The sequence below is a fragment of the Rhipicephalus sanguineus genome, chromosome 7 (genome assembly GCF_013339695.2).
Source record: "Rhipicephalus sanguineus isolate Rsan-2018 chromosome 7, BIME_Rsan_1.4, whole genome shotgun sequence".
In the NCBI taxonomy this organism is placed as follows: Eukaryota; Metazoa; Arthropoda; class Arachnida; order Ixodida; family Ixodidae; genus Rhipicephalus; species Rhipicephalus sanguineus.
Window position 1 is genome coordinate 160617086 of NC_051182.1, and position 23762 is coordinate 160640847.

A 23762-nucleotide genomic window follows, 5' to 3' on the forward strand; every position below is an offset into this window, starting at 1 on the left:
GCTTGATACGGTCACACTTGTTGCTGCAAAAGCAGCACACCTTCTCAGTGTCAACTCCTTTTACTTTACGAGCACAAATTGTAGTGTGCCTGAATAGCAGCAATCTGAAAGACTCATTCACACTGTGGCAAGGCTTGTCTCCTGGCGACACAATGTGCTGGTTTTCATGACTTTCAAACACAATTTAATAATACAAATTCTACTCAAATCGCAAAAAGAATGCTCAATTACATCACTATAGTTCACAGTCATTCCACTTCCACCAGTGTCTTGTGACACGTTCTGACCGGTTGCAAGTCCCTTTAAAATATTTTCTTCACTTGCGTTTCCAAAATAAAATGCATAAGCACAATACATTGCCAGCCATAGAACTGTCGACACAATACAATCATTGGCAGTCATAGGGTAGAGTTGATTGTTTATACATTGGAATATCGGATGCCTTTCTTTTTTCATGGTCCTACTAAAGATGCATCAGCAAGGAGGTGGGTTGGGGAAGTTCAACCCCCTCCCCTTCTGAAAATGTTCAATTTTGCTTGCGTATATATACACGCACATATACAAACACACGCATGAACATACATGAAGTATGGTTGAACCCCCCCTGAATAAAAATTTATGGCTACGCCCCTGTCAGCAATGTTCTACTGCACTTGGTTTGGAGGCATAGCGTATGCATGCCTGCCGCAGGTTATCGGCTCTTGCTCCAACTCTTCCTTTTGTCCTCCAGTGCTCTTTGTTGGGGTAAATGTACTTCTGTAACTTCCGCATTCGCACGTGTGAAGCGGGCTCAAGCTTTCGTTTTTTTTTTTTTTTGTCTGGAGCACCCTTTAGTGGGAGAAGACCTTGAGCTGAGGCCACGGCATGCTGGAGTTCCCTCTTGTAGAACACCAGACAGCTCATCCACTAACTTGAGTGCCTTCTTTAGGCTCTCCGCATTGTTGCAGTAGTGAACAATGTCTTCGCATTTTTCCAAGCCTGACAAAAATTATTCTTCTTTTGTGACCCATGCCGCTTTGCTGGTGCCTTGGAAGGTCACAAAACAACTCTGGTCCAGCAACTGGGAGAGCAGCACTTTGATCACCGCTCTCCTCGTCTCCTCCACTGTGACCAGGTGCAGCATCCATTTCTGTGCTGCAGCTGAGTGAACTGGCTGCTGCCACGCCATGGCTCAGTCCAGTGGTCAGTGTCAGAATAGGGCCATTCCTGTAGCTTTCTAGAAGGTTGTCGAAACCCCAGCCTTGCTGAAAACTAAAAACTACGCAAAAGTGTTTGCACGGCAGCTGGTGCTTGATGAAACCTCTGCAACTGCAGGAAGGCACGATCAAGCTCACTGTGCAAGTCTCCTCTGGTGATGTTTGGGACTGCACTATGAACGTGCCAATACTCTTCGCCTGGTGTCACGTCACTCGCCGAAAGTCAGTAGCGTGTTGAAGCCTTTGTGAGATGTGCTTAATCACTGCTGGTTGTGCAGGTAAGACGGCACTGATGCATGAAACATCCTGTAGTCACTGGTAGAGGTGATGTTCATAAAATTAAATTCCTTCGCACAGTCTGGAAAAAACTGGCTGGTTAGTACGTCAATGAGACCTGCCAAGCGGCGTCGTCCAGAACAATTCTTGAGGTAGCTCTCCCTTGAGCTTTCTGTTTTGGGCCTCCGTTCCGTTCGTCGTAATTTGAAGATCGATCAAAAAGCACCTGACCTGTGGTTTTCACAAATATACCTAAGTAAAATAGAAAAGCGGTTCTGCATAAAACACAGCGAATAAGTATAGGAATACAATACAGGCAGCACACCTCAAGAGCTAATAATAACTGTTGCGTTTGATGTCCCACAGAACCACGATATGATATTGATAGAGGTCGTAGTGGAGGGCTCCAGAAATTGGGACCACGTGGTGTTATGCAACTTAAATATAAGCACACGGGAATCGAACTGTGGCCGCTGCGACCTACAGGTTGGCAGTCAAGCACCATAACCACTGGACTACCGCCGTGGGTAACCCCTAATAGCTATGAGAATTAGGCATTTAAGGTAAGACCACAGAATATTCAGTGACTATGTAAAATAGCGCAAACCGACTCGTTGAGACACTCATTAGAAAACGGAGCATTTCGTATAACAATGTTTCTGCAATCCCTTTGCTAACATCTCTTAGATGGCTGCTAATAATTTAAGTTATTAAAATGAAAACTCAATTTCGCTATTTTACTAAGCAGTAAGCAGAACTTTTGTTACTGTGTACTCCAAGCACGCGCAGATTAATATATATTTGTTCTCACCGTCGCCTTGACATAAAAGTAAACTTAAGAATAATATGTCTGTGAACAGTAGAAAAAATGATGCACACAGCTAAAAGTAAGAATAAAGCAGAGCTTACCTTGCCAGCACGTTAAAGACGTGTTGCCGTAAGCAGACCTGAAAAAAGCAATACAGAGACATAGGTAATGTATGGGATAGAAAAGGACTGCTTAGAAAGAACTTGTGCTCACACTCCAATTATGATTGTGAAAACTCATTGAATAAAAGAAAAGCAGACGTACGCCAAAACACCTTCTATTAAGCGAATGCTTGCTCTGTTAAATCCAGCATCGGTACCAGTCGTGCTATAAGCTGTTCGAATCTCCTTTGCATATAAGTCAATCTCAGTGCATGTAAGTCAAACTTGCATCGACGTGGTCCTTCAAACTGCCGATGTGCGAAAGCCACGAGACGCAAAGCAACCCCTTTTCTTGCTTTCTTCAGACTTCGTAACGAAGCACAACGCAAGAGAAACTTCAATAACGACACTACAGCGGCATCAGAATTTGGTGAAAAGACACCGCACGCATTGGAATATGTGGCATAGGACAGTGGCTAAGAGCCAAGTGCCATAGCACTGACACAACTAAAAAGAAAAAAAAAACGTGAAAGCAAAATGTCCTCTGGGCGTAGACGTTCGCGCGTTTGTTGAGACGACGCAAGCGCCACTCGGCCACCTCATGAAGAATTTAACTCACGCTTTGTTCTTGCTGTGACTACACATTGTGACGATCCTTCCCAAAAATGCAGCCCTTATGGACAGAAGACAGTACCCTGAAAGGGGCTGTGAGAGATATTGGAACCGCACCTTTTGACGCAGAAAACATAAGTTTGGCTGGAAAGAGAGAGACCGGCATAAAATGAGACTTCTGGTAGCTTAATTGTTTTCCACTTGCTTTGCAGAGAAGTTTGAAGAATACACACCTTTCCTTTGCTGTTCTTCTGACTTGTAATGTGATGACTCAGTTGTGTAAGAAACGTTCATCGCCGCGAAGTCGCGGGTAAGAGCTTGAACCGAAGTCTTCGATTCCACAAATCCTGTCCATTGCGTCCCTTCCCTCTTCAAGTGCCTGATATGCTTGCGCAGCGTATCCTCCTCAGTGCCATCGCACTCGCTTGAACTAGCTGCACTACTCATTGCATGTGGGCATGAAGCTACGCTCTAATTGCGAAAATGTCCTAAGCGTACGAGGAGCACGGCGAGCAAAGTTCCCGCGTTCTGCTCTGCACTCAAAACAAAGCGGCGCTGCGGCAGTCAAAACCGAAACTGTGGAGCCGAGGCGCCAGATAAACCTCAAATCGAAATTAAACACTGACGTGAAAAGTGCATGCTTTTGTTTTGCGTGAATTTCGTTTCTTGCTTTCCATTTTTGAAACGCCGTTCAAAAATAGAAAGCAATTTTGATACTCAATTTTGAACCGAATCGAATACTAACTGAATACTGTTCGAAAATGTTGGTTCAAATGGTGTTCGAAAAAGGCACTTCACCACGATTGAACGTATTTTAGGTATTTCATTTTAAAATATAGAAGTGAAAGTGATACAATGTACCTTTTTAATAGCACAAACGCAGTAAACATCAAGCATTCGTTTTAAGTCAGTCCCTATCGTATCCAATCCTAATGTCCTAACCAAGCCAGTCAGTTTTCATCATGGCGAAGCATCATCCAGATTTGATTTTCTGTCGGAAACAGGCCGGCGTCGGTAAGGCCGATACGTTATTATCTATTTAAATGAACCAACAGATCTACAAACTATTGAGAAAGTATTGTGTAGCAACTGTGTAGTGACATCCCTCTATAACATCTCTTTCTTTCTTGTCTTTGCAGCCATCGGACGCCTCTGTGAGAAATGTAAGTAAACGATCCCGCAACGTTTGACATCGCGAAGAGCAATCGCTCGTGCAAGCGACGTTGAAAAGGCTGCGAAGGAACCGACAGGATGCGTGAAAGGCAGTCACATTGGAGACCACTTGTAACGCGTGTTTTTTTGCGGAATACGTTATATGGCTTCACTAAACTTGTCTTGGAGGCCGTAGATGCTTTCGGCGACGTATTTGCGCGGATCTTCCGTTACTTCCGTGGAACGAAAATGCGCACGGTGAAAGATCACTATGACACGATACTCTCCCGTTTGATCTTGTCGCGTTCATGTTGCGTATTATTCGCAGCACGGATGGTCACAACGCGCGCAATCGTGTCGTTTCGAATATTCCCTTCTGGTAATGAAGTTTAGAGGTCTGAATGAATATACGCAGGACTGAAGTCCTAAATCTCTTTCTCTTCTTTATGCAGGACTGTCTCCAATAAATAATCAATAATAAGCCGTGCACAGCAAGCTGAGCCATTTCGCCTAGCCTTAATTTATTTTGCTGTCTGCACACATTAGTTCACTCTTGGGACACCTAAACAGCTTCTCTTGATTCACGTGCTGTGTTAATTAGGTTATCCACAGCGTCACAGGGAAATAAACGTGCCATATAAAACTCTTAACCCGTCTTTTTGCCGGCCTTTGAAACGAACTACGCGGTAATGGCCATGCTTGTCTATCTATAACAGAGATTTGCAATGTTTACAATGCAGATAGACTCAAGACTGCTATGTTTGCGTTCACCTTTCGTGCAACTTCAGCATAGTGTTGCCATATAGACAAGTTAGTTGTGCAAATATTCCAACAAAGTCCTACACCACCTGTTTTAGAGCATTCTTGTCCCCCTCTTTTCATGTTCCCACACACCTGACACACAACTGCTTACTCGCAAACAACAAACAATCAACCTGTGAAAAATGTCAAGAACCGTTAACAGTTATGCACATCCTGGTCACATGTCCCCATGCTACTACGCAGAGACGAAAATATTTCGGCCAGCTGTACAAACAACACACGTCCATCCACCCTACCATGCTAACTTTTCGTGTTCCTTGCATGTGCGAGCTGGTTTCATTGTGCTCCTGTTTCACGTTTGGCAGGTGACGGCAAGTGCGTCATCTGCGACTCGTACGTGCGGCCGTGCACCCTGGTCCGAATCTGCGACGAGTGCAACTACGGATCGTACCAGGGCCGTTGCGTCATCTGCGGAGGCCCCGGCGTCTCGGATGCCTACTACTGCAAGGAGTGCACCATCCAGGAGAAAGACGTGAGTGGAACTTTTCCCTCGGAGCTAGTCCACTACCACGCTTGCAACGGTGGGGCAGCATGAACACTTAAAGGGGCCCTGCAACACTTTTTCAGCATGGTCAGAATACGCTGCCAATCGGTAGTCGAGGCTTCCGAGAACAGACAAGCCAAACATTATAAGCACAGCACACGACCTGGAATTTACAATAAATTCTCAACGTCAGCTAGAAATCGTTCCTTCTCTCGACATATGATGCCATAAATCCAAATGACCGCACCATAAACCCAAAGTCCACGGCCATTGCCTGATTTGAGCATCGCGAGCTGCATAGTCACTGCGGCAGATGCGGGATGTCGCCACGTGCGGCATTGTACTAAAAGTTTGTGTAAAAGTCATTATTGTATAGAAGTTTTACAACCTGGATCAACTTGGCCATTTCACTATTTTTGTTGTCATTGGTTAGGTTATGATCATCATTGATGTTTTACAACTTTGCACCTACAATTGCCAATTGTGTGAAGACTTCTCCCGTAGACGAGCACAGTTCACTTGCCCGCTATACTTGCGGATAACTTTTCTTGGAAATGAAGGAAAGGCTGCAGAGCCGAACCATGTGTGTGCTACTGCTGAATAATAGAATCCTACAATTGCGTCTGTGTTTTTTACGCGAGCATAAAAAAAGACATTACTTTATTTTCTACGGGATGCTGTTTGAAAAAAGGGTCAGCGAGCACCAAGGAGATATTTGTTTTACTTTATGCAGTTTCATTTCGCGTTCTTGTGCCTGTGAAAATGTCACACCTTTTACGTGCACCTCACAGTCAAAATGACATCTTCATCTTCAGGTGAGCGCTCGTCGGCCTCCAGCTTTTCAGACGACTCGCCGAAGGAACTTGTGACGAATTTCACTAACAAGTGGCTGTCTAAGCCTGCGACAGCTGCTCTAATAATCAAACTGCCGTCACAGGAGATACGGAAGGTTCACAAACCAAAACTAAATTCGAAACGCGCGCTGAACCGGACTACTTCGCGGAGCAGTACATGTGCAGTAGCTCCGCCCCCGTAGCCTTTCCTTCATTGCCCAGAAAAGTTGTCCGCAAGTATACTGTGGGCTAGCCGAGGTCATCCACGGCAAAATGACCCAATTTCTTTTACTTAAGATGATCAGGGCAAGTCCATGCATCTTCACTCTCACACAAGGCGCTACAATTCTAGGAAGTCATTTTCCACTGCAGTACACAAGCAGTACCTGACTGCAAACCATGCAGGGAGGCCAACATTCTCCTAGTCTTTTTTTTTTTTTCTACGGTCTCCAATATGAAATGCTGTCTTGAATGCATTTCTTGTGTTTAACGTGCCAATTCTAAAGGGTACCGAGAAAAAAACTAGTTTTAGGATATTCTTGAAAAGATAATGCCTTGACGCTACTGGCAGCTTAAGCATAATTGTAACAGACAGTTGACATGTTTGTTTTTTGACTGCAGAGAGATGGCTGTCCGAAGATTGTGAACCTGGGAAGCTCCAAGACTGACTTGTTCTACGAAAGAAAAAAATACGGCTTCAAAAAAAGGTGACAGGGTGGCTGAGGAAGCCTTGCAGCCTCGGGCAAGGCTTCGCGTCTACATGTCCATTTCATCTCTCGCCACCCTGTCGTTAGCAACATTTCCTGGGCTCTCAAGTTGATCATTTGTTTTTCCATTTTTAACTATTTGATTTGAATTAAACCTTTGTACACATTCTGCAGCCTGTTTGTCTTCTACTCCAAGGCTGTGTACGTGGCACTTCAGTGAAATGGGTTGTAGCGCGTTTTGACAAAAGTTGTTGCCACAATGGACCCTCACTGACACACTCTAGAGCGTGTGTATACTTGGGGAGGTGCAAGTACAAAAAGTTATAGCAAGCTATTGCAATAAGTGAATGGTCACAACTACCAGTCTAGTGTATGATGTGCCCTGTACATTTCCTTGCAGTCCTCATGCATGAAAATACAGTCGCTGTGTTTGGTCCTCAGAAACAATGTACTGAATCTAAAATAGACTGAACCCCAGAAAAGCGTGCAGCATTTGTAATGGTTGGCATTTGCAGCTGAAAACTTCTCCAGGCAAAGCAAATTACCCCGTAACATGAATGTCAATGTTGTCCGCTTGTTGGCTCACGCTTGGCTGTGTTCCAACCACCTAAGAACCTTTGTTTTCCAGGCAAGAGGCTAGGTTTGTACCAAAGCACTAGTACCAAGTTTGTACCATTTTGGGCAGGAAAGCTACTGGTAAAGCACTAGGCTAGCCCAGCAGTCCTGCGCAGATTTGTCTTCTTACTGAAAGTTTTCACGTAACGTGATATTGAGGAAGAAATTGCAATGCTTGCTGCCTACAGTGTTGAACTAGGTGTTGCTGCCTTGCACGTTTGGGAAAAAAAACGAAAAGAACACAGCAGCTAGATCTGGCCAAAGCAAAGTGGTACCAACTTGCACTCAAGTTTTCTATGGAGTTTTTCTTAGACTAGTTATTTTTATGCATGGAAAGCTTTACGGGGTTGCCAGGTTGAATTAAGTTTGAAGTAAAGCACAATATTTTCGTAATGATCAACAGCTGTCTAGCCCTGGCCAATCAGCAATGCAATTTGCAGTGTCAGTAGCAAAGAGATGACCAAGCACTTAAAATGTGGCCTTCAAAAGTTAATTATTAATCAACTTCTCTTTTTAGCATCATGATCGGAAAGGTAATATCTGTCACACTTATATTTCCTTTTTCCTGTGGCCTAAGAGATTAATTATTTGGGTTAGCTGATGATGCATGCCAAGCAAGACCGATTTGGGAGAGTAGTTTCATGGTACAAATGAAAGCGCAGCCCAAATCAAATACAACGAAGAAATGCACAACCACATCACAGCATTCCTGATGTGGTTGTTGCTTATTGTCCTGCTTTATTAGCGCTCTGAATACACATTAAATCTTAACAAAACTGTTTGTGTTTAAATGCACCTCCTCTGACCACCACAGGATTAAGCACATAACACAGGACGCTTCGTTCTTTTCTGTCCTTGGAACTCTGCTTTTTATTTTCAAAAGGGGGAGAAAAAATCGCCAGTAATGGACAGAGGTGAAGGAAAAGAAAAGACGGAACACTCAAGGCATTGAGACAAAGACACTATGCTCTCTTAGCTCAGGCCAGCATCAACCATCTCTGGCTCTGAACTCTAAAAATAGTTAATCGTCTATGACACATCGATTATCTAACCGCTGCAGAGTAGAGAAAACAAAATCTTTCTCCTCATCGACTCTTCACACTTTTTGGCCTACGACCGCAAACAACACCGAACCCGCTTCACTTTTTTTAACTATAACGTTCGCACCGCAAGGGTGAGCGGCGTTTTAAACGAGAACAGATCATCGGCTCAACGAATGACATTGCGAAGAAGAGCGTTCCGCGAAATGGTTCTCATGCGAACAAATGTGTCGCGATTCCCAAATGACCTTTTTTTTTCAGCAATTAGTGGAGGTGGTTACTTTTTTTTGGCACTATGATTTTAAAAGACTCTGCTGGCTATGACTATCTCTCATGAGACTAATGATGCTGGTCTTAAAATGAGACACACATATGCTTGTGACGGTGGCTGGTCGCTAACCAGGCTAGACACGAACGAGTCTACGTATTCAAAAAAACAAAACCGTCAAGGACGTCCCACAGACTTTGAAGAAGGCGATATGTTTAACTTGCCTTCGGCTTTCGAGGCTAACGGAATAAAGTGTGAAATGTCGCACGGTACACCGCAGTAGTTCAAGTATGATGTGTGCCATACACTCTCCCTAAAACATCAACGTCTAATCTTCGTCGTGCATCTGCTTTACCACATCGAAACAGTCACTAAAACCTATCACTATCTGCAATCAGATATGTTAACTTGAAATAGGCATTCCCGTGTGTCACACCTGTCGGGAATTCACAAACGCCGCTTCCCGTGTAGTACACATTTTGAACGAAAACTCAGAGGAATCGGCTGGTATTTGATAGACGTTACTTTTCAGTGGCATTCATGCAGAATGGAGTTTATAAAAAGTGTGCTCTAAAACCAGCATCTTGTTTTTTAAAATTCTTTCAGGGGTATTTTAGCCTTCAAGTGTGATGAATGCTAGATTGTCAGCTGCTGCGGACAAATGGAATCTATGTGCTACGTAGTATTGCCTTGCTGAACCTCGGAAAAGCGGCACTGCCGTGGAAAACAGGAGCTAGTATAATTTCATAAAAGCCACTGCCATCAACGAAACGAATGGAAGGGTTGTTGATGTGGTGCAAGTTTTTTTTTTTAAGGTCTACGAAGTGCATTTTCAGAGTTTCAACTCCTGCGCTATCGCTAGGAAAGTGGTGTCTTCGGCAATAGGATGCTTGATTGGTCGTCTATTAACAACAACAAAGGAAACCTGGCTACCAACTTTGATGAAAAGTTTGGACAGACTGAAAAACAGGTCATCGGAACACTTTAACCAATCAAAGTACTGGCGGATTTGGTTCTACCGCCTACTGGCTGAATCTTGATCAATTTCAACGGCAGCCGCGAAACCAAATGGCATTTGTATCCCAACCAAAGCAAGGGTGTACCAAGAAACTTGAACATTTAACTAGCGGTGCTTTCAGAAACGAAGCACTTTGCTTATGCAGGCAGGTTTCAGTTGATGCAGGCAACAATGTGCCCAACACAATTCCAGTCTCAAAAGGAACTATCACCCACAGAATGCGTAACCTGATAATGAAAAAAAAAAAAAAAAACGAGAGAAAAAGAAGACATCGTAGTTATAGAACAGCACCTACTTAAAGAACATGCATCAATCATGTTATAATGTTCGCAGCATGTTTCGCAGGTGAACATGACATGTACACAACCGGCTTACAAGGTAAGATAGTACATACAGAACAAGATAAATCGAGCACGTATGTCCAACGAGCAAACAAACACTGAAAAAAAAAAGCAAGCGCTACAATGCAACGTCTCATTCATTCTGCACTGCTACGTGGCTCGCCTCAGAAGTTTGGAGGCAAATGCAGCTCCGCGTGAAGAAAAATTCAACAGACTATAACTATATGCACAAATTGTGCGAAAGTTTTTGTTCGTATGACAAAAGCTGGATGAACTGAAAAAAAAAAAAGCCGCATCCGGAACACACATCATCGAAGCGACGAAAGACTGATGCAGGCGTAACACCGCACTCATTCTGAAAATAAGTGAATACCACATTACAAAAAAAAAAAAAAAAGTTGCGGCACAAGCAAAAACAGAACTCAAAATGCAAGCGAGCGCCAACATTTGATGGCTCAAGTACTGTATATAGACCTCTCGCACAACTGCAAGAGTCGAACCCTTCTGGATCTCGCATTTTTTTTCTTCATCATTTTCCACTGACCAGCTGTGGAACATAGGACAATAACAAAAAAATATGGTAAAACAGCCTGCAACTTGGTAAGCAAACACATTTTCCTCAACACAGAAATGATACCAAACATAATCGAAGCAGGATTGTTGTGAAACGTCATAGGCGGCAGCTTGTGCGCAGATTATCAATGATGTTGACTCAGATTCTACAACTCGTCGTACGAAAATGTTTCTCATGCCCCTACGTTGCAGAGGCAAACAGCATTACCTACCGATACTGAACGGCTAGTAAACAGCTTCAGTTTTAGAATGTGTGTGATATTTTTTAATTCACCTCTTCATTCGTGCTCGTTTTTTCAGCACTATGTAGTACGTATACGAAGTAAAGATGTACCAACTTGCCCAAACTGCTATGCTTGCCCACAAACTAAAGAGCTCTCTTTTTTGCTCACTAAAATTAAACAACACTAGACTGAAAAATTGCGTACTGCTTGTGTTTATATAAATTGAAAAAAATCAAATGTATAATCTGTCTAGTAAGAGGTCGCTTTCCCAGAACCACAACGAATGGGTAACAGAATTTGATTTTACATTTATATGAGAGCTAAAAGAATTCAATTTTTAATGCTTCAATGTTCAAAAAAGTGCCTGAAATGTTCACCCTCAAGGATGCATAATGTGCACAAAGTGTAAGCTTCTTATGCCCGAGATCTACCCAATTCATTAGTATGTGACACCAAGACATTACGGACGCGAAATGGAAAATAATTGGCCATATGTTCTTTCCTGTACAAGGTAACCTTTTGATGATGTGAGCCAATTAAGAGTCCACGGGTAATCTGCACCAACGCAGCTGCTACCACACGAACCACACCAATATCCTGCAGCGCGTTCAATATGACATTTGTCGTCATCACGCCATCGTCCCCGTGGCTGCAAACGTTCGTGCTCGAGGGACGGGAGGCCACCAAGAGAACAGAAAAGGAACTTGTACTTTCTCTCGAGCGGCCACGTTGGGCCCTTCGAAAACTTTGATTCGGGGGGCGGGACTGCAGTTGTTATGGGCTGCGCCTTTCCCAGGCGTATGTACACACGAAACCGTAAGACGTCCACTACGAAACTGCCAGGACATTGCGCCGCCGTGATGTCACTAACAGAGAGAAACATTCACACCACGAGGCGGCAGCGTTGTCAGCGATTGTGTCTACTTTCCACCTTCACAGAGAGAGAGATAGATAAGAGGCCGGAAAAGATGTAGGCGAGGTTTATATTGCGTACAGACGATTCGCTTGACCACTCACTCAAGCCTTCTAGCTAACGTGCAACTCTGGACGTGCCAGAAGAGATTAGTCGACGCTCACTTTACATCGTGAACGCTCCCGTGTCTTCCTTGTAAGCTTCTATGATAAGATCACCACGAGTAGCTTTAACTTTTCTATTTGTTTCAAGTGTCGCCCTTAATATTGTACCATAGAAGTTTTTCAAGAAAAAGCACATTTGTGCATAACATGTATAAACTTACTTCAACATGATTTCAAGACGATTCCAGCATGTCTGCTGGTGATTTTTCACCGACAGTCCTCAATGGCGTCAGCTGTTTCAACGTGGAGGCTTTGCGACGATCATGACATATTGTAAAGGCCAATCTCAAACAGCGAGTGTGTTGTACAGACACATCTGATGAACAAGTGCATTAATATAGCACCACCGCAAAAAAAAAAACAATGAGGCAATGTTTGTGTTAGCATCCCAATAATCTTGAATGCAACGGTACTCAATGACCAAAGCTAACATGGAATCTAATAAAACGGTTCGAGCAATGATTCACTTTATGTGGGTCATCCCACACTCGCACACGCTTTTTTGAAGCTAAATTACGTGCTTGGGTGTATGTCACTGTCCATTAATATTTGAGGCCCAAACATCTTTTCATGCGTGCTTTCTTCAATTGTCTTACAAGCTTTGCGATATAATTCATTGCGCCAGGAAACCAAAAGGTAACTGCGGCGGGTGCAACGGATTGCAGCATTCAAAACCGAGCACCACTGGCCAGCACTAACAACAAATTCTTGCTCAAAACGAGCCACGTGCGAATTATTCGGAAACAACAACGCGGGTCCGCACAATGCAGCCAGTTTTTGCACAGACACCTACAATGAAAACAAAAGAGTCTCCCTAACTTTTGGTCACACGCGCAAAATAACAGAGCCAATGCAAGATTTCCATGGCGTACGTCACACAATGCCACAGTAGAGTCAGGCACAGGCGCTTTGAAAGTCCTACGGACAACAAAAAGCCACTTTCCCGTAAAAGATGATACGGAGTGCTTTCGTCGTCATCGGCTGTTGCACCGGGGAGAAGAGAAAGAGAAGAAATCCGCTGCGGCGATGCGACGCTACGCAGGTGCGGCACAGTTGACACAACGCGTCACAACAAAAGTCCGTTCGTCAAGTTGCCGCGGCCACATTTCGTGCACTTTGGCAGTCAACGAGGAAGGGAGGAGGAAGGGTTGAAGTGTCACGGGTTGAGGGGAGTGATCTACGCGGAGTTCGGAAGAGAATGCGCAGTTCGCGTTCACAACTGGTTTGCTTGACCGTTCGTAGTCCGGCTGTCGTCGTGGCGATGTCACTTCTTTATTTGCCTCCACTGCTCGCCGACCGGAAATGTGCGTCGGCGGCTGCGAGGATTGTGCGTCGCCACGTCCCGTTAGATGCAGGCTGCTCACAAAACCCAGGAGAGCGGAAAGTGATGCGATGACGGTTGTGAGAAGGCGTGTGCGGCGGAAGTGAAGGAGTGAACAACAGGAGGGATGCATGTGATTGATTAGGGTGACGAAAGTTGCTGATAGATAAGAACAGGAGGATTAACAGCTTCCATGACAAGAAGGATGAGAAGCAAACAGGACAAAAAATAAAAATCAAGAACAGAAACTAAAAGCATAGCTGGCGTAAAGCAACAAAAGATAGAAGCGATGTAACGAATGGCATTGCAGCAATTCAAAGGCCGCTGAGTGCAGTTCATTCTCGATCGATCACTGGCAGCACTGTCTCAATAAAGTACAAAAAGGTAATGATATGGCAAAGTTTATTGGAATCGGAAGCACCCGAGATAAGTACGTTGCCATGGGGCAATTGCAGCAGTTAAGCGCATCAATTGTCTGTACACCCACATCTCGATATAACGAACACGGACATAACGAATTATCGGTTATAATGAAGCAAATAAAAAGTAATCATGTCATAGATACAATGTTACGAATATAAGTTTACAACGAATTTTCGGATATAACAGTTATTTTCGTACCAGATGCGACTTCACTTTAAAACGAGCTTTGAGTGCATTTCTTTCACTCAAGTGAAATTGACAGCAACAGTGACAAAAGAGCGGCAAATGCACATCTTGCAATGATAGATGGCGCTGACCACCGCATCAAACTACAAATACCGCAACCGCAAGTGACCAATCGAGAACGCAACATCTCCAGGAAGGGAATCGCAAAATGTGGAACGTGCAAGCAATGTGCGAAAGAAAAATTTGAAGGAATACAAAGGCATAAAGGAAGGGAAGAGGTGGAAAAAGAGCTCAGGGGTTGAGTTCGCTCTCCAGCATTGCATCCAACTGGTCGGTCAAGCTGGCCAGCATGTGCTCAATGTCGTGAATCACGTCTCCCGATGAGGAGGACGACGGTGCCGGCGCCATCAGGCGACCGCCCGCCGTCAGGGACAGTCTGCACAGAACAACAACCATGTTTTTCAATGTTAAGGATGAGCTAAGCTTTGATTTCAGCTAGTTGGTCATACATACTTATGCAAATAAATATCTAGGCACAGAGCAAATGTCCCGCGTACAGGCACTGTCCACTGACCAGAGGCAAATGCATTGCTTGCACTGGCCCATCTCAAGTTTGCTGACATTGGCCGCGAGGGGCAAGCAGAAAATAGATGCACGCACACGTCCCCCCTCTAGCCTGGCCACAGTCCACCCCCTCATGCAGGGGAGATAGACGCGCATTGCGTTTCATTTTGTCTGGACCCGTCTCAATATTGATTTTTTTTTTATCCACTAGTCTGTGTGTTGTAGTGCTAGTCACACTGGAAAACTCCACTGCATGGTGCCTATCTTTCTCCTCGTTTGCTTCTTGGCTAGATGTATTAAGGATGAAGTCAGCAGGGAAACAATGCACACAGTACAGGCCTAAATTACCACAAGTAGCACTCACTCACACAAAACCTTAACTGCATTTTCATTTCACTTGCTGATACGACCACCATTTGCTAATAAGCATTCATTATACATTCTAGCTGTCCTATTTCGTATGTATATTTGGAATGCTATCAGTGTCTTTAAAATGCTGCCCCCAATTACTATATTTTCTCGCATATAACTCGCCCCTGCATATAACCCGCACCCCCACTTATTAAGCACATTTTCCTATTTTTTGGTGCGGGTTATATGCGAGAAAATACGGTATGCATTCTATTGAAAGCCTTAAAGTTTTGTTTCCCTCAATGTTTCTTTGGTTAGTTCTTCTACAAATGTCACCCTAGAAGATCTGTACTCGCGTCTTCAAGAGTACTGATGACCTGCACTGATAACCAAGCCTGATGTCACTCATCCTTCCTGAAGCTTCTGTCCCCCGAAACCAGATCAACGTTCTTCTTTGCCGAACCAACATGCTGATTAACAAGCGTAAACACTCATCTCCATAAATGCTTGTCACTAAATACTGGGCCATAAACACTTACTTGCCCGTAAACACTCACCCCAAACTGTCTGAACAATAAATAATGTTGAGTTACTTGACCTAGGCTAGAAGCGATGGAGTGTCTACTGTAGACAACAAGCCTTGCCCTCGTCAGGGCCTTCCAAAAGACAAGTCTCCATAAGCTCGTCTTTGCCCTTTCTTACCCCCGTTCAACAGCTACACTTGATGGCTCCATCCTTGCTGTCTCGTTTGAGCTAAACTAGGCTGATAAGCTTGGCTGGCTGCTATAGCTTGTCTCTTGCGCAAGCATTCAATCCCATGACTGCAAGTAATGAAAAAACAAAGACTCACTTGTCTACGGGGCGAGGGGGAACGGTGGGTTTCTGTGCTGTAGCTTTGTCGCGTGATGATGGGGGTGAGCTCCTGGGTACGTCTGCAATAAACAAACACCAATAATGTCACGCATAACAGGGCACCTTTATTCTGTCATCCACCAAGGTTAATCGAAAATTAAGGGCTCCCTCATTAAGGAGTAACCGTTTCATCACTTGGACACATCAGTTAAAGCGTGCAAGCCATTGCTAATGGACGTGTAAAACACAGAGGAATTCCAAATAAAGCAGAAGTTCAGTGGAAGATGGAAGCTTGAAGAGATCAGCAACTGTAAACACCCATCTCCATAAATGCTAATCTGTAAACGCTCGCCCGTAGACACTTACCCGTAAACCCTCAACCCAAGCTGTCAAAACAAATAATGTTGAGTTACTTGACCTAGGCCACTTTTTTTTCCCCTTAAAAATTTTCCACCACAAAGTGCATATATTCAGATCTTGAAATACAGAAGCAAATATGTCATCACCTTGCAAAATAAAATATTTAACTTGTTGAAACTTTGCAACTGTGATATTATTCGCATCTGTATTAACCCTCCGCAAATATAGTACCTGGTTATTAGTAGAGCTGTGCGAATGGCAAAATTTTGGGTGCGAAGTGAATTCGAATATTGAGGTGTGAGTGCGAATCGAATCGAATATTTTTCGAATATTTCTCGAATATTTCTAGAATGTTTTTCGAATACTTCGAAGTGAAATAGCAGAAAAAAAAGTTAGAGAGGATTCCTAAGCATATTCTTATGAGCGTTTCTTTTCGCCAGGTTGAAGCACTGGCGGGGTGGTTGTCTTATCAAGAATGAGGCAATGTAGAGGCCGAATTCTACTTATGTACATGATTTGGTGCAACCAAGTGGTGCCGACAACACTTTACACGTGATAGGCAGAGATGCCATCTCCTCAGCCTCTCCTCTTTCAACTTCTGTGGAAGGCCAACTGATGTGGTGGACAAGGGTGTGCTCCCTTCAAGTCTGGAGTTCCAAATCTGCCTCGTAGACGTCGATATATAAGAACATCTGAAATTTTGGATGCTACAAAGCTTCGGCGTCCGATTTTTCTGACTTCCTGCCCAAATTTCAGGCCCAGAAATGCATTAATTGAGCCCCCAACTCTACCACATCTTTCATCTCCATGTTGGAACCAGCGTTTTTTTTGTTTGAGGTAAAACATTTGCGACCGTAGCGGAGCTTAAAAGGCAGCTTTGCCGCAATACGAAGGTGTGATGAGGTAAAGCATATTGGAAATCTAGGGACCACCGGACGTTGACTGTCTCTTGGCAGTTCGACTGTAACGGAGCTTGAAAAGCAGCTTTGCCGCAATACCGGGGTGTGATGAGGTGAAGCATATAGAAATTCTAGGGATTACTTTCAATCAGGGCTGGGCAGAGATACCCAGAAAAGTATTCCGGAATACAGATATCGAAATACATGAACTGGAAGCCTAAAATACAGATACTGAGATACATTTGCTTATAACGTAACGGGATATTTCGGAGATACTTTTGCAATAAGATGAAAAAAGTATTCCAGAATACAGTTACAGAGATACAGATACTGGAATACTTTTTTTATTTCAAGGATGCTCATACTACGCAAACACTTATTAGTGCAGAATAATGTTGTAAATAAAGTTACAGCGCAACGAAACGTTCAGTTCATTTATTTATTTATTACAGTACGCTCAGCGCCATTAAGACATTGCAGGGGAGGGGGTGGACAAAGTACATAATTAGCAATAATGACATAATTACAAGTATCAATTGAAATAAATATACACTATTTCACAGCAACAGTAACAAGGATTGGACACCGAAATCGACATACTTGGCGAACAAACTAAGCTCTGCTAGAAATAGCACACTTTAAGCAAATCACTCGAATCGCTAATGAACACCAGTGAATTGAGAAAAAGTATGCATTTACTTTGCACATAAGATCTGCTTTGCTGAGAAGGTTGCTGTATGAGCATCTCAAATAGGCTGTCTTCTAACAGCGTCGGTTCAGCCTCAGCACAAGACTCACCAAAGAAAAAAGTATGTCTACCGCTGAAGGCGAGCACAAATTCGTGTTATAGTGAATAAATATCGCCTTCATAGCCGGATTGCCCTGCAGCGTGGCGATATCTCTTCTCGGTTCATCTAGATACCGAAACGCTTCCGCCCTCACTTGGTTTGTTCTGACTGTTTAGAATCCGAAGTCTGTCCCCATCTTCGGAATCCTAAGCCATCTGACCCTGTCAGCTTCAATGAAGTTGTCACCATCACCGACGCTACCAGCACCCATTTCAGAAAGGTGCAACAGGCGAAGTCGGCTCCGGCGGTGGGGGAGCCTGCTACCACAAAAGACCGTTTCACGCATGTAATCAATTAGGAACGCACCCTGACATTGGAGAGATGGCTGAAAGCGCGTCAAAGATAGCCATCTTCTAGTCCATTCCGCCGCGACTACGGGAACTGCTTTTGGAAGTGCCGCCGCTTTGAGAACTAAATGCATGAGAAGCATTGCAAAGTCTGTTCCAAGGCGGTATCCGCGTGGGGGGTCGCGAAGTAATAGCTTGCCACCCGGAAAAAGTTAGGCGTGCTGCACTGACCTTGAGAGACAGCGACCTTCGTCGGCAGAGGCCGACAACACTGCCCCCGCAATTCTGCCGTCTGCGGCGTCACGCGCTTTACCACATGGACCATTCTGTGCTTGAGCGGAAACCATCGCCGCCCTATCTGTCGGCTACCGGCGGCGCGCTTTTGCTTGTCTTGGCACAAAAAAGAAAAAAAAAAAATGCCATTCCCCCATTGGAAACACGCCTCAACTCATTTTTGACACAAAAAAAACAATGTAACGAGATACCAGTGTCCAGCATAGTATCGCGATACAGGCGATACATCGTAAATGTATTTCACTACTGAGATACAGATACATTTTTCAAATGTATCTCGATACAGAAATACAGATACTCAAAAGTATCTCTGAAATACTATCGCGATACTCTTGTATCGCGATACTGCCCAGCCCTGCTTTCAATCGGACGTTGACTGTGTCTTGGCAAAATTCGACTGTAACGGAGAGTGAAAGGCAGCTTTGCCGCAATACGAGAGTGTAATGAGGTGAAGCATATTGAAAATTTGAAGGGGTCACGTTCAGTCGGACGTTGACTGTATTTGTTTTTGGGAAGTTCGAATAGTTCGAATAGTAAAATTCCAGTGCGAATCGAATCGAATAGCAAACACTATTAGAAAAATATTCGAAATTTCGAATATTCGCACACCCCTAGTTATTAGCTTTCAACACTGTTAGCTTAAGAAGGGCCTCGTCTTCTTCAAGGCAGCAGAAGACCACTTCTTGAAACTTTGGTTCCAGTGCTGCAGGATTTTTCATCAGAGACAGAGGAAGCCACAGGACAAGCGCTGACTGCCAACTGAAAACTTTAATGTCAAATATACATGCTGTTTACTGACATTTATCATACAGTGTGCGCAGGAAAGTGCAAAGGACACACAACGTGCATCCATTAGCTTTGTAAGCAAGGCAACCAAGTTGTGCAAGCAATGTCTGGCATTACAATGCAGAATGTGATGTCCTAAAAGGTCAGTGAACGTGTGGTCAGGCGAATTCATAGGTGAATGAGCCTGTGTGCACAGGCATTGAAAGCACTGCTGTGCCGACACTGCCTACACGGCGCACGCGATGTGCTTGCAATTGTGGATGTACACTCAAACCTCGTTATAACGAACACGGATATAACGAATTATCGGTTATAACGAAGCAAATGAAGAATAGCCTTCTCATAGCTACAGTGTTAAAAATAAACGTCTATAACGAATTTTCGGATATAACGAAGTTATTTTCGTGGCAGATGAGACTTTGTTATAATGAGGTGTGAGTGTAAATATACTCAGATGAAAATGTTCCACTGCCTGCCCCATTAGTGACTCTTTCCTGCTGGAAAGATTTCTGGTTCGATAATTGAGCTATATATAACTAGAATACAGCTCGAAGTTGACGAGTATCCAGCTGGAATATGGCCGAATTTGAGCTGCGAACTGGCAAACTTCCAGCTGTACATTCATCCACTTTGAGCTGAATTATCGAACCGTAAGTCTTCCCAGCTGAAAAGATTTCCGGTTCTCCATCTGGAAATGGAACTTTTCGTTTGAGTAAAGTTCGTGTCTTTGAGGAATTGCCTTAGGAGTCTCACCTCTAACAGGAACTTCTTCAGGGGGACTACGGACGTCCGCTGCCGTCGTCGTCGGTGGACTGGTCCGGCAAGGCGGCTTGTCCAGTCCGTCGTCGTCCGCGCCGGGAGATCCTCCAGCGGCCAGTGCCGTGCCGTGCTGTGGCAAGGGTGGGGGCACGCTTTCCCCGGGCCTCTGCTTGATGGTGCCCACGTTCTCGCAGGCGAACGGGAGGGACTCCGACGAGACACTGGAGCCGTTGGAGTCCTTCCGGCGGAGCAGGGTGCCACTGGGCGAGAGCTCGCCATCCGACGAGGAGGCCGAGTTGGGGGTCGACATGGCTGGTGGGGGCGGCAGTGGCGCCTGCGGAGCTTCGTCTACCACGCTGTTCGCTGACGTTGCGGGCGGGGGCGGTGGAGGGAGCGGTGGTTCGTCACGCGTTGTCGCCATGGTGAACCTGCGAGTGGTTGGTGGTGAGGGTGAGACAAGCGCGAATGGAATGACATTAAAGATGCGTGTTCTCATTTTTTACAGCAAAGCTGTCCTAGTCTACCCCGTGCCACCCTTGTCATAGCAGTAGTAGTAAGTAGTAGTATGCGTCATGCAGGTCACATGACCACAGGAGAAGTGAATAAAGAAATAGAACGAAATGACGATGACGCTAAGTAGTCATGATGATGCTAGAAAGGAGACTAAGCTGTCTTAGTCTACCCTCACATACACTTGCACGCTTACAGCTTCTGTCACGACGGTGCTCACGGCATGGAACCGGCTGAATTTTTTAGTTGTTTTCTTCTTGAAATTCTTCGCCGAAAAATGCATATATTCAGACCTTGAAATACGGGAGCAAATGTTTCATCTTTTCACAAAATTTTTATCTTGCTGAAACTTTGCAATTGTGACACTGGCATCTGCGTGAACACTCCATAAATATAATGCCCGGTTTTCAGCTTTCAACGCTCTTAGGTTATGATTTCAAGGTCATACTACTGCCAATGTTCCTGCTAGACAATCCATAAATGGAATTAAATGCCTGATCACACAGTTACTGACCAAGACATTACATTTACAGTCAAACCCGGATGTATCGAACTCGCAAAAAAACACCTGTCAGTTCGATATAGGGCATAATTCGATATAAGCCTGCTAAAGAATTGGACGTCATAAATTCACACACCATTCATAAAAGCACTTTATTGACGAAGCTAGCTTAGTTGCGCTTGAAATAGTCTTCCATTTTTTTCTGTTTGAGCAACTTCGCTGCCTGCGACAGCACGCATTTCTCAACATGCTCTAAGGAGTCAGAGCAGGCGAGGCCGCAACCTTCCACATTCACGCAGAAGCGCCGGACTAGTGCGAGAGCACCAATCACCTCTGAGGGTGTGGGCAAAGGATCGTCGTTTCTCATGTCTTTCTTTGAACCGCTGTAGTGAACCGGAGCTACCTTGAAAATCCTCCCTGCCAAGGAGAAAAGCCATGTCCTTTGCTTTTTGTTTGATCGTGTGGCCGGACACGGGGTGGTTGCGCAACTGAACGTCGACGAACCACTTGTGCACGGCTGCCTCGACGTGCTACGCGTTGGGTGCCACGGGCACCGGGTCTTTTGTCCGCTTTATCCCTAATCTCCGCCTTATTCTTCAAGATCGGGCTGAGAGTGCTCCTCGGAATTTTGCACACTGCCGCGACGTCCGACTTCTCACCATGTTCGACTCGATTTATAATTTCGAGCTTCACGGTGAAAGGCAAATTCTGCCGCTTCACGCTAACCATCACGGCACAGGCGCACGGTGCGAAGCACAGCGAACGAGAAATGCAGGGAGATAACTCGCATGACCCTAGTGCTCGCACGACGGGAGTACAAGAGGCCTTGATTGGCTGTCTCAGCAAGCGCTGCGGGCGGGTCAAGATCATTTTTTTTGCAGGTGGGTGACAGCGGCTCGACTGACACGGCGCGGTCACTGTAGGGAGAGCGGGTCATGCGCTGCTGGGTTAAACAACTTTTGGAGTGAGCGGTGGGGAAAAGCGCCAGTTTCCCCCCCGCTACGAGGGAAAGCCAACTTCCGGGGGCACTTTGACCCGCTTGACGTTCGATATATCGGGAGTCACTGCTATTCTTGTTCGATGTAACCGTAATTTTCGCTATATATTCTCCCTGTAGCTATACCGTGTTCAGAAGTTGTTTGATATACAGGATAATTCGATGTAAACGGGTTCGATATAGTCGGGTTCGACTGTACAACATTCTATGTCCTTAGATGTTTAGGGGGCAGCCATCCCACTAACAGTGACAAGTGTGTCCATTACCTTTACACTCAGACAGACCTGTCCTGTCATTGCGTAAACTGCAGAGTTTTGGCCATGCAGGTTCGTGACGAAAATGGCAGCTGAGGGCCCTTGACGGTGCATTCTAAGAACTGTTCACTCCCCACTATCACCCTCCAGAAAACTGGGGACCAGAGGCAGGCCACTGTGAGAAGAATTTCATCGCTTCATTTTCATTTTTGCATCTATTGCAAAGCTTGTTTTCTTTTGTACTTGACCAACGGCTGTGGTGAGAAACACTGCGCCCCCATTGGAGAACCCTGCAAATGCCTACGTGCAAGCATGACTGTTGTTCTCAATTGATCAAGCTCAGCGCACCAACAATGCTACAGGAACAAAGCCAAGTAATCTATTGACAGGTCCTGTCAGATACGTCTGTGCAGATGATGAAACAAACATTGCGGAATTTCATCAGCAAAGCAGCCTACCTGGACGTGAGGCTCTGTACGCAGGTGGCAAATGCCGTCTCAGCTATGTTGGCCTCCTGCTGCCTCCGGATGGAGTTGGTTCGCTTGGGCGGGGTCGGGGCGGGGCTCCGCTTTGCCCCGCCTCCCGTGTCTGGCCAATCGGAGGACAGCTTGGGGTCAAGGTCCTTGGGGTCATAGTCGAGGTCGGGGCTGTCCAGCAGCGCCCTCGCTGCCACCTGGGGGCACAGGCCATGTCAGTTTCTTTGTGGTTAAGGACTTACGTTTCAAGGGATTGATGACTTATCGGGGTAGTCATGTACGCCCTATGTCTATGAGATTGCTGCAAGTCCCTTATCGGAATGGGAGATTGGGCAAGTTCGTTTTGATTCACTGCACCGGCAGTGTGATCTTACAAGTTTCTCTGAGTTTGCTAGGAGGCTGCTCCAGCAAAGTCTGTTGAAGCTACTTTATTTATTTACTTACTTATTTAACAATACACAGTTTCCATGCTACTTAGAGGAAAAGGTGATGTTTAGGTGGTCACCTGACTAGGGCTCCAGCACCATATTAGCATTCATTAGATAAAACATCACATGAAACATTGAAAGTGACATACAGCGCAATTCACATTAATCACTGCAGAAAATAACAAGGGTATTCTGTAGGCTTGTGCGAATATTCAAACACTTCGAATATTCGAACGATTATTACAGTATTCGAATTTGCTGCGATTCGAAATTAAATTATTTAAATTTACAGTATTTAAATTTGCTGCGATTCGAATTTAAATTATTGGAAATCTCGAAGTATTCGAAATGAACAGTGTATATTAGTCCACATGTACCCCCCCCCCCCTGTAAAGGTGGTTTCGCTGCAGTGGAGGCGTGCTATGCCGTGAATACACCTATCCACAAAAAATCCGCACTGCCGCGAAGCTTACCTCAAGGTTAAACGAACATATTACCCTCACATCAATTCATCATTT

The 23762-nt window shown here is 44.8% G+C and overlaps 2 protein-coding genes across 2 annotated transcripts in view; one reads left to right on the plus strand and one right to left on the minus strand.

The window, feature by feature from the left end:
* The first annotated feature begins 3865 nt into the window (after positions 1–3865).
* On the plus strand, positions 3866–7160 carry LOC119400421 (PHD finger-like domain-containing protein 5A). The gene is made up of 4 exons (XM_037667445.2): positions 3866–4007; positions 4133–4156; positions 5273–5439; positions 6906–7160. Exons 1-4 carry the CDS (start codon positions 3956–3958, stop codon positions 6993–6995), a joined length of 333 nt encoding a protein of 110 aa, XP_037523373.1. The 5' UTR covers positions 3866–3955; the 3' UTR covers positions 6996–7160.
* Positions 7161–8327: 1167 nt separating this feature from the next.
* The window catches only part of LOC119399222 (caskin-1), a 512467-nt gene continuing 497032 nt past the window's right edge, over positions 8328–23762 (minus strand). The window contains exons 20-23 of the mRNA XM_049417581.1: positions 22799–23013; positions 20072–20505; positions 15843–15924; positions 8328–14513 (exon numbers count right to left, since the gene is read on the minus strand). Of these exons, the coding sequence (XP_049273538.1) occupies positions 14369–14513; positions 15843–15924; positions 20072–20505; positions 22799–23013 (876 nt within the window). The 3' untranslated portion in view covers positions 8328–14368. The remainder of the gene's footprint in view (positions 14514–15842; positions 15925–20071; positions 20506–22798; positions 23014–23762) is intronic.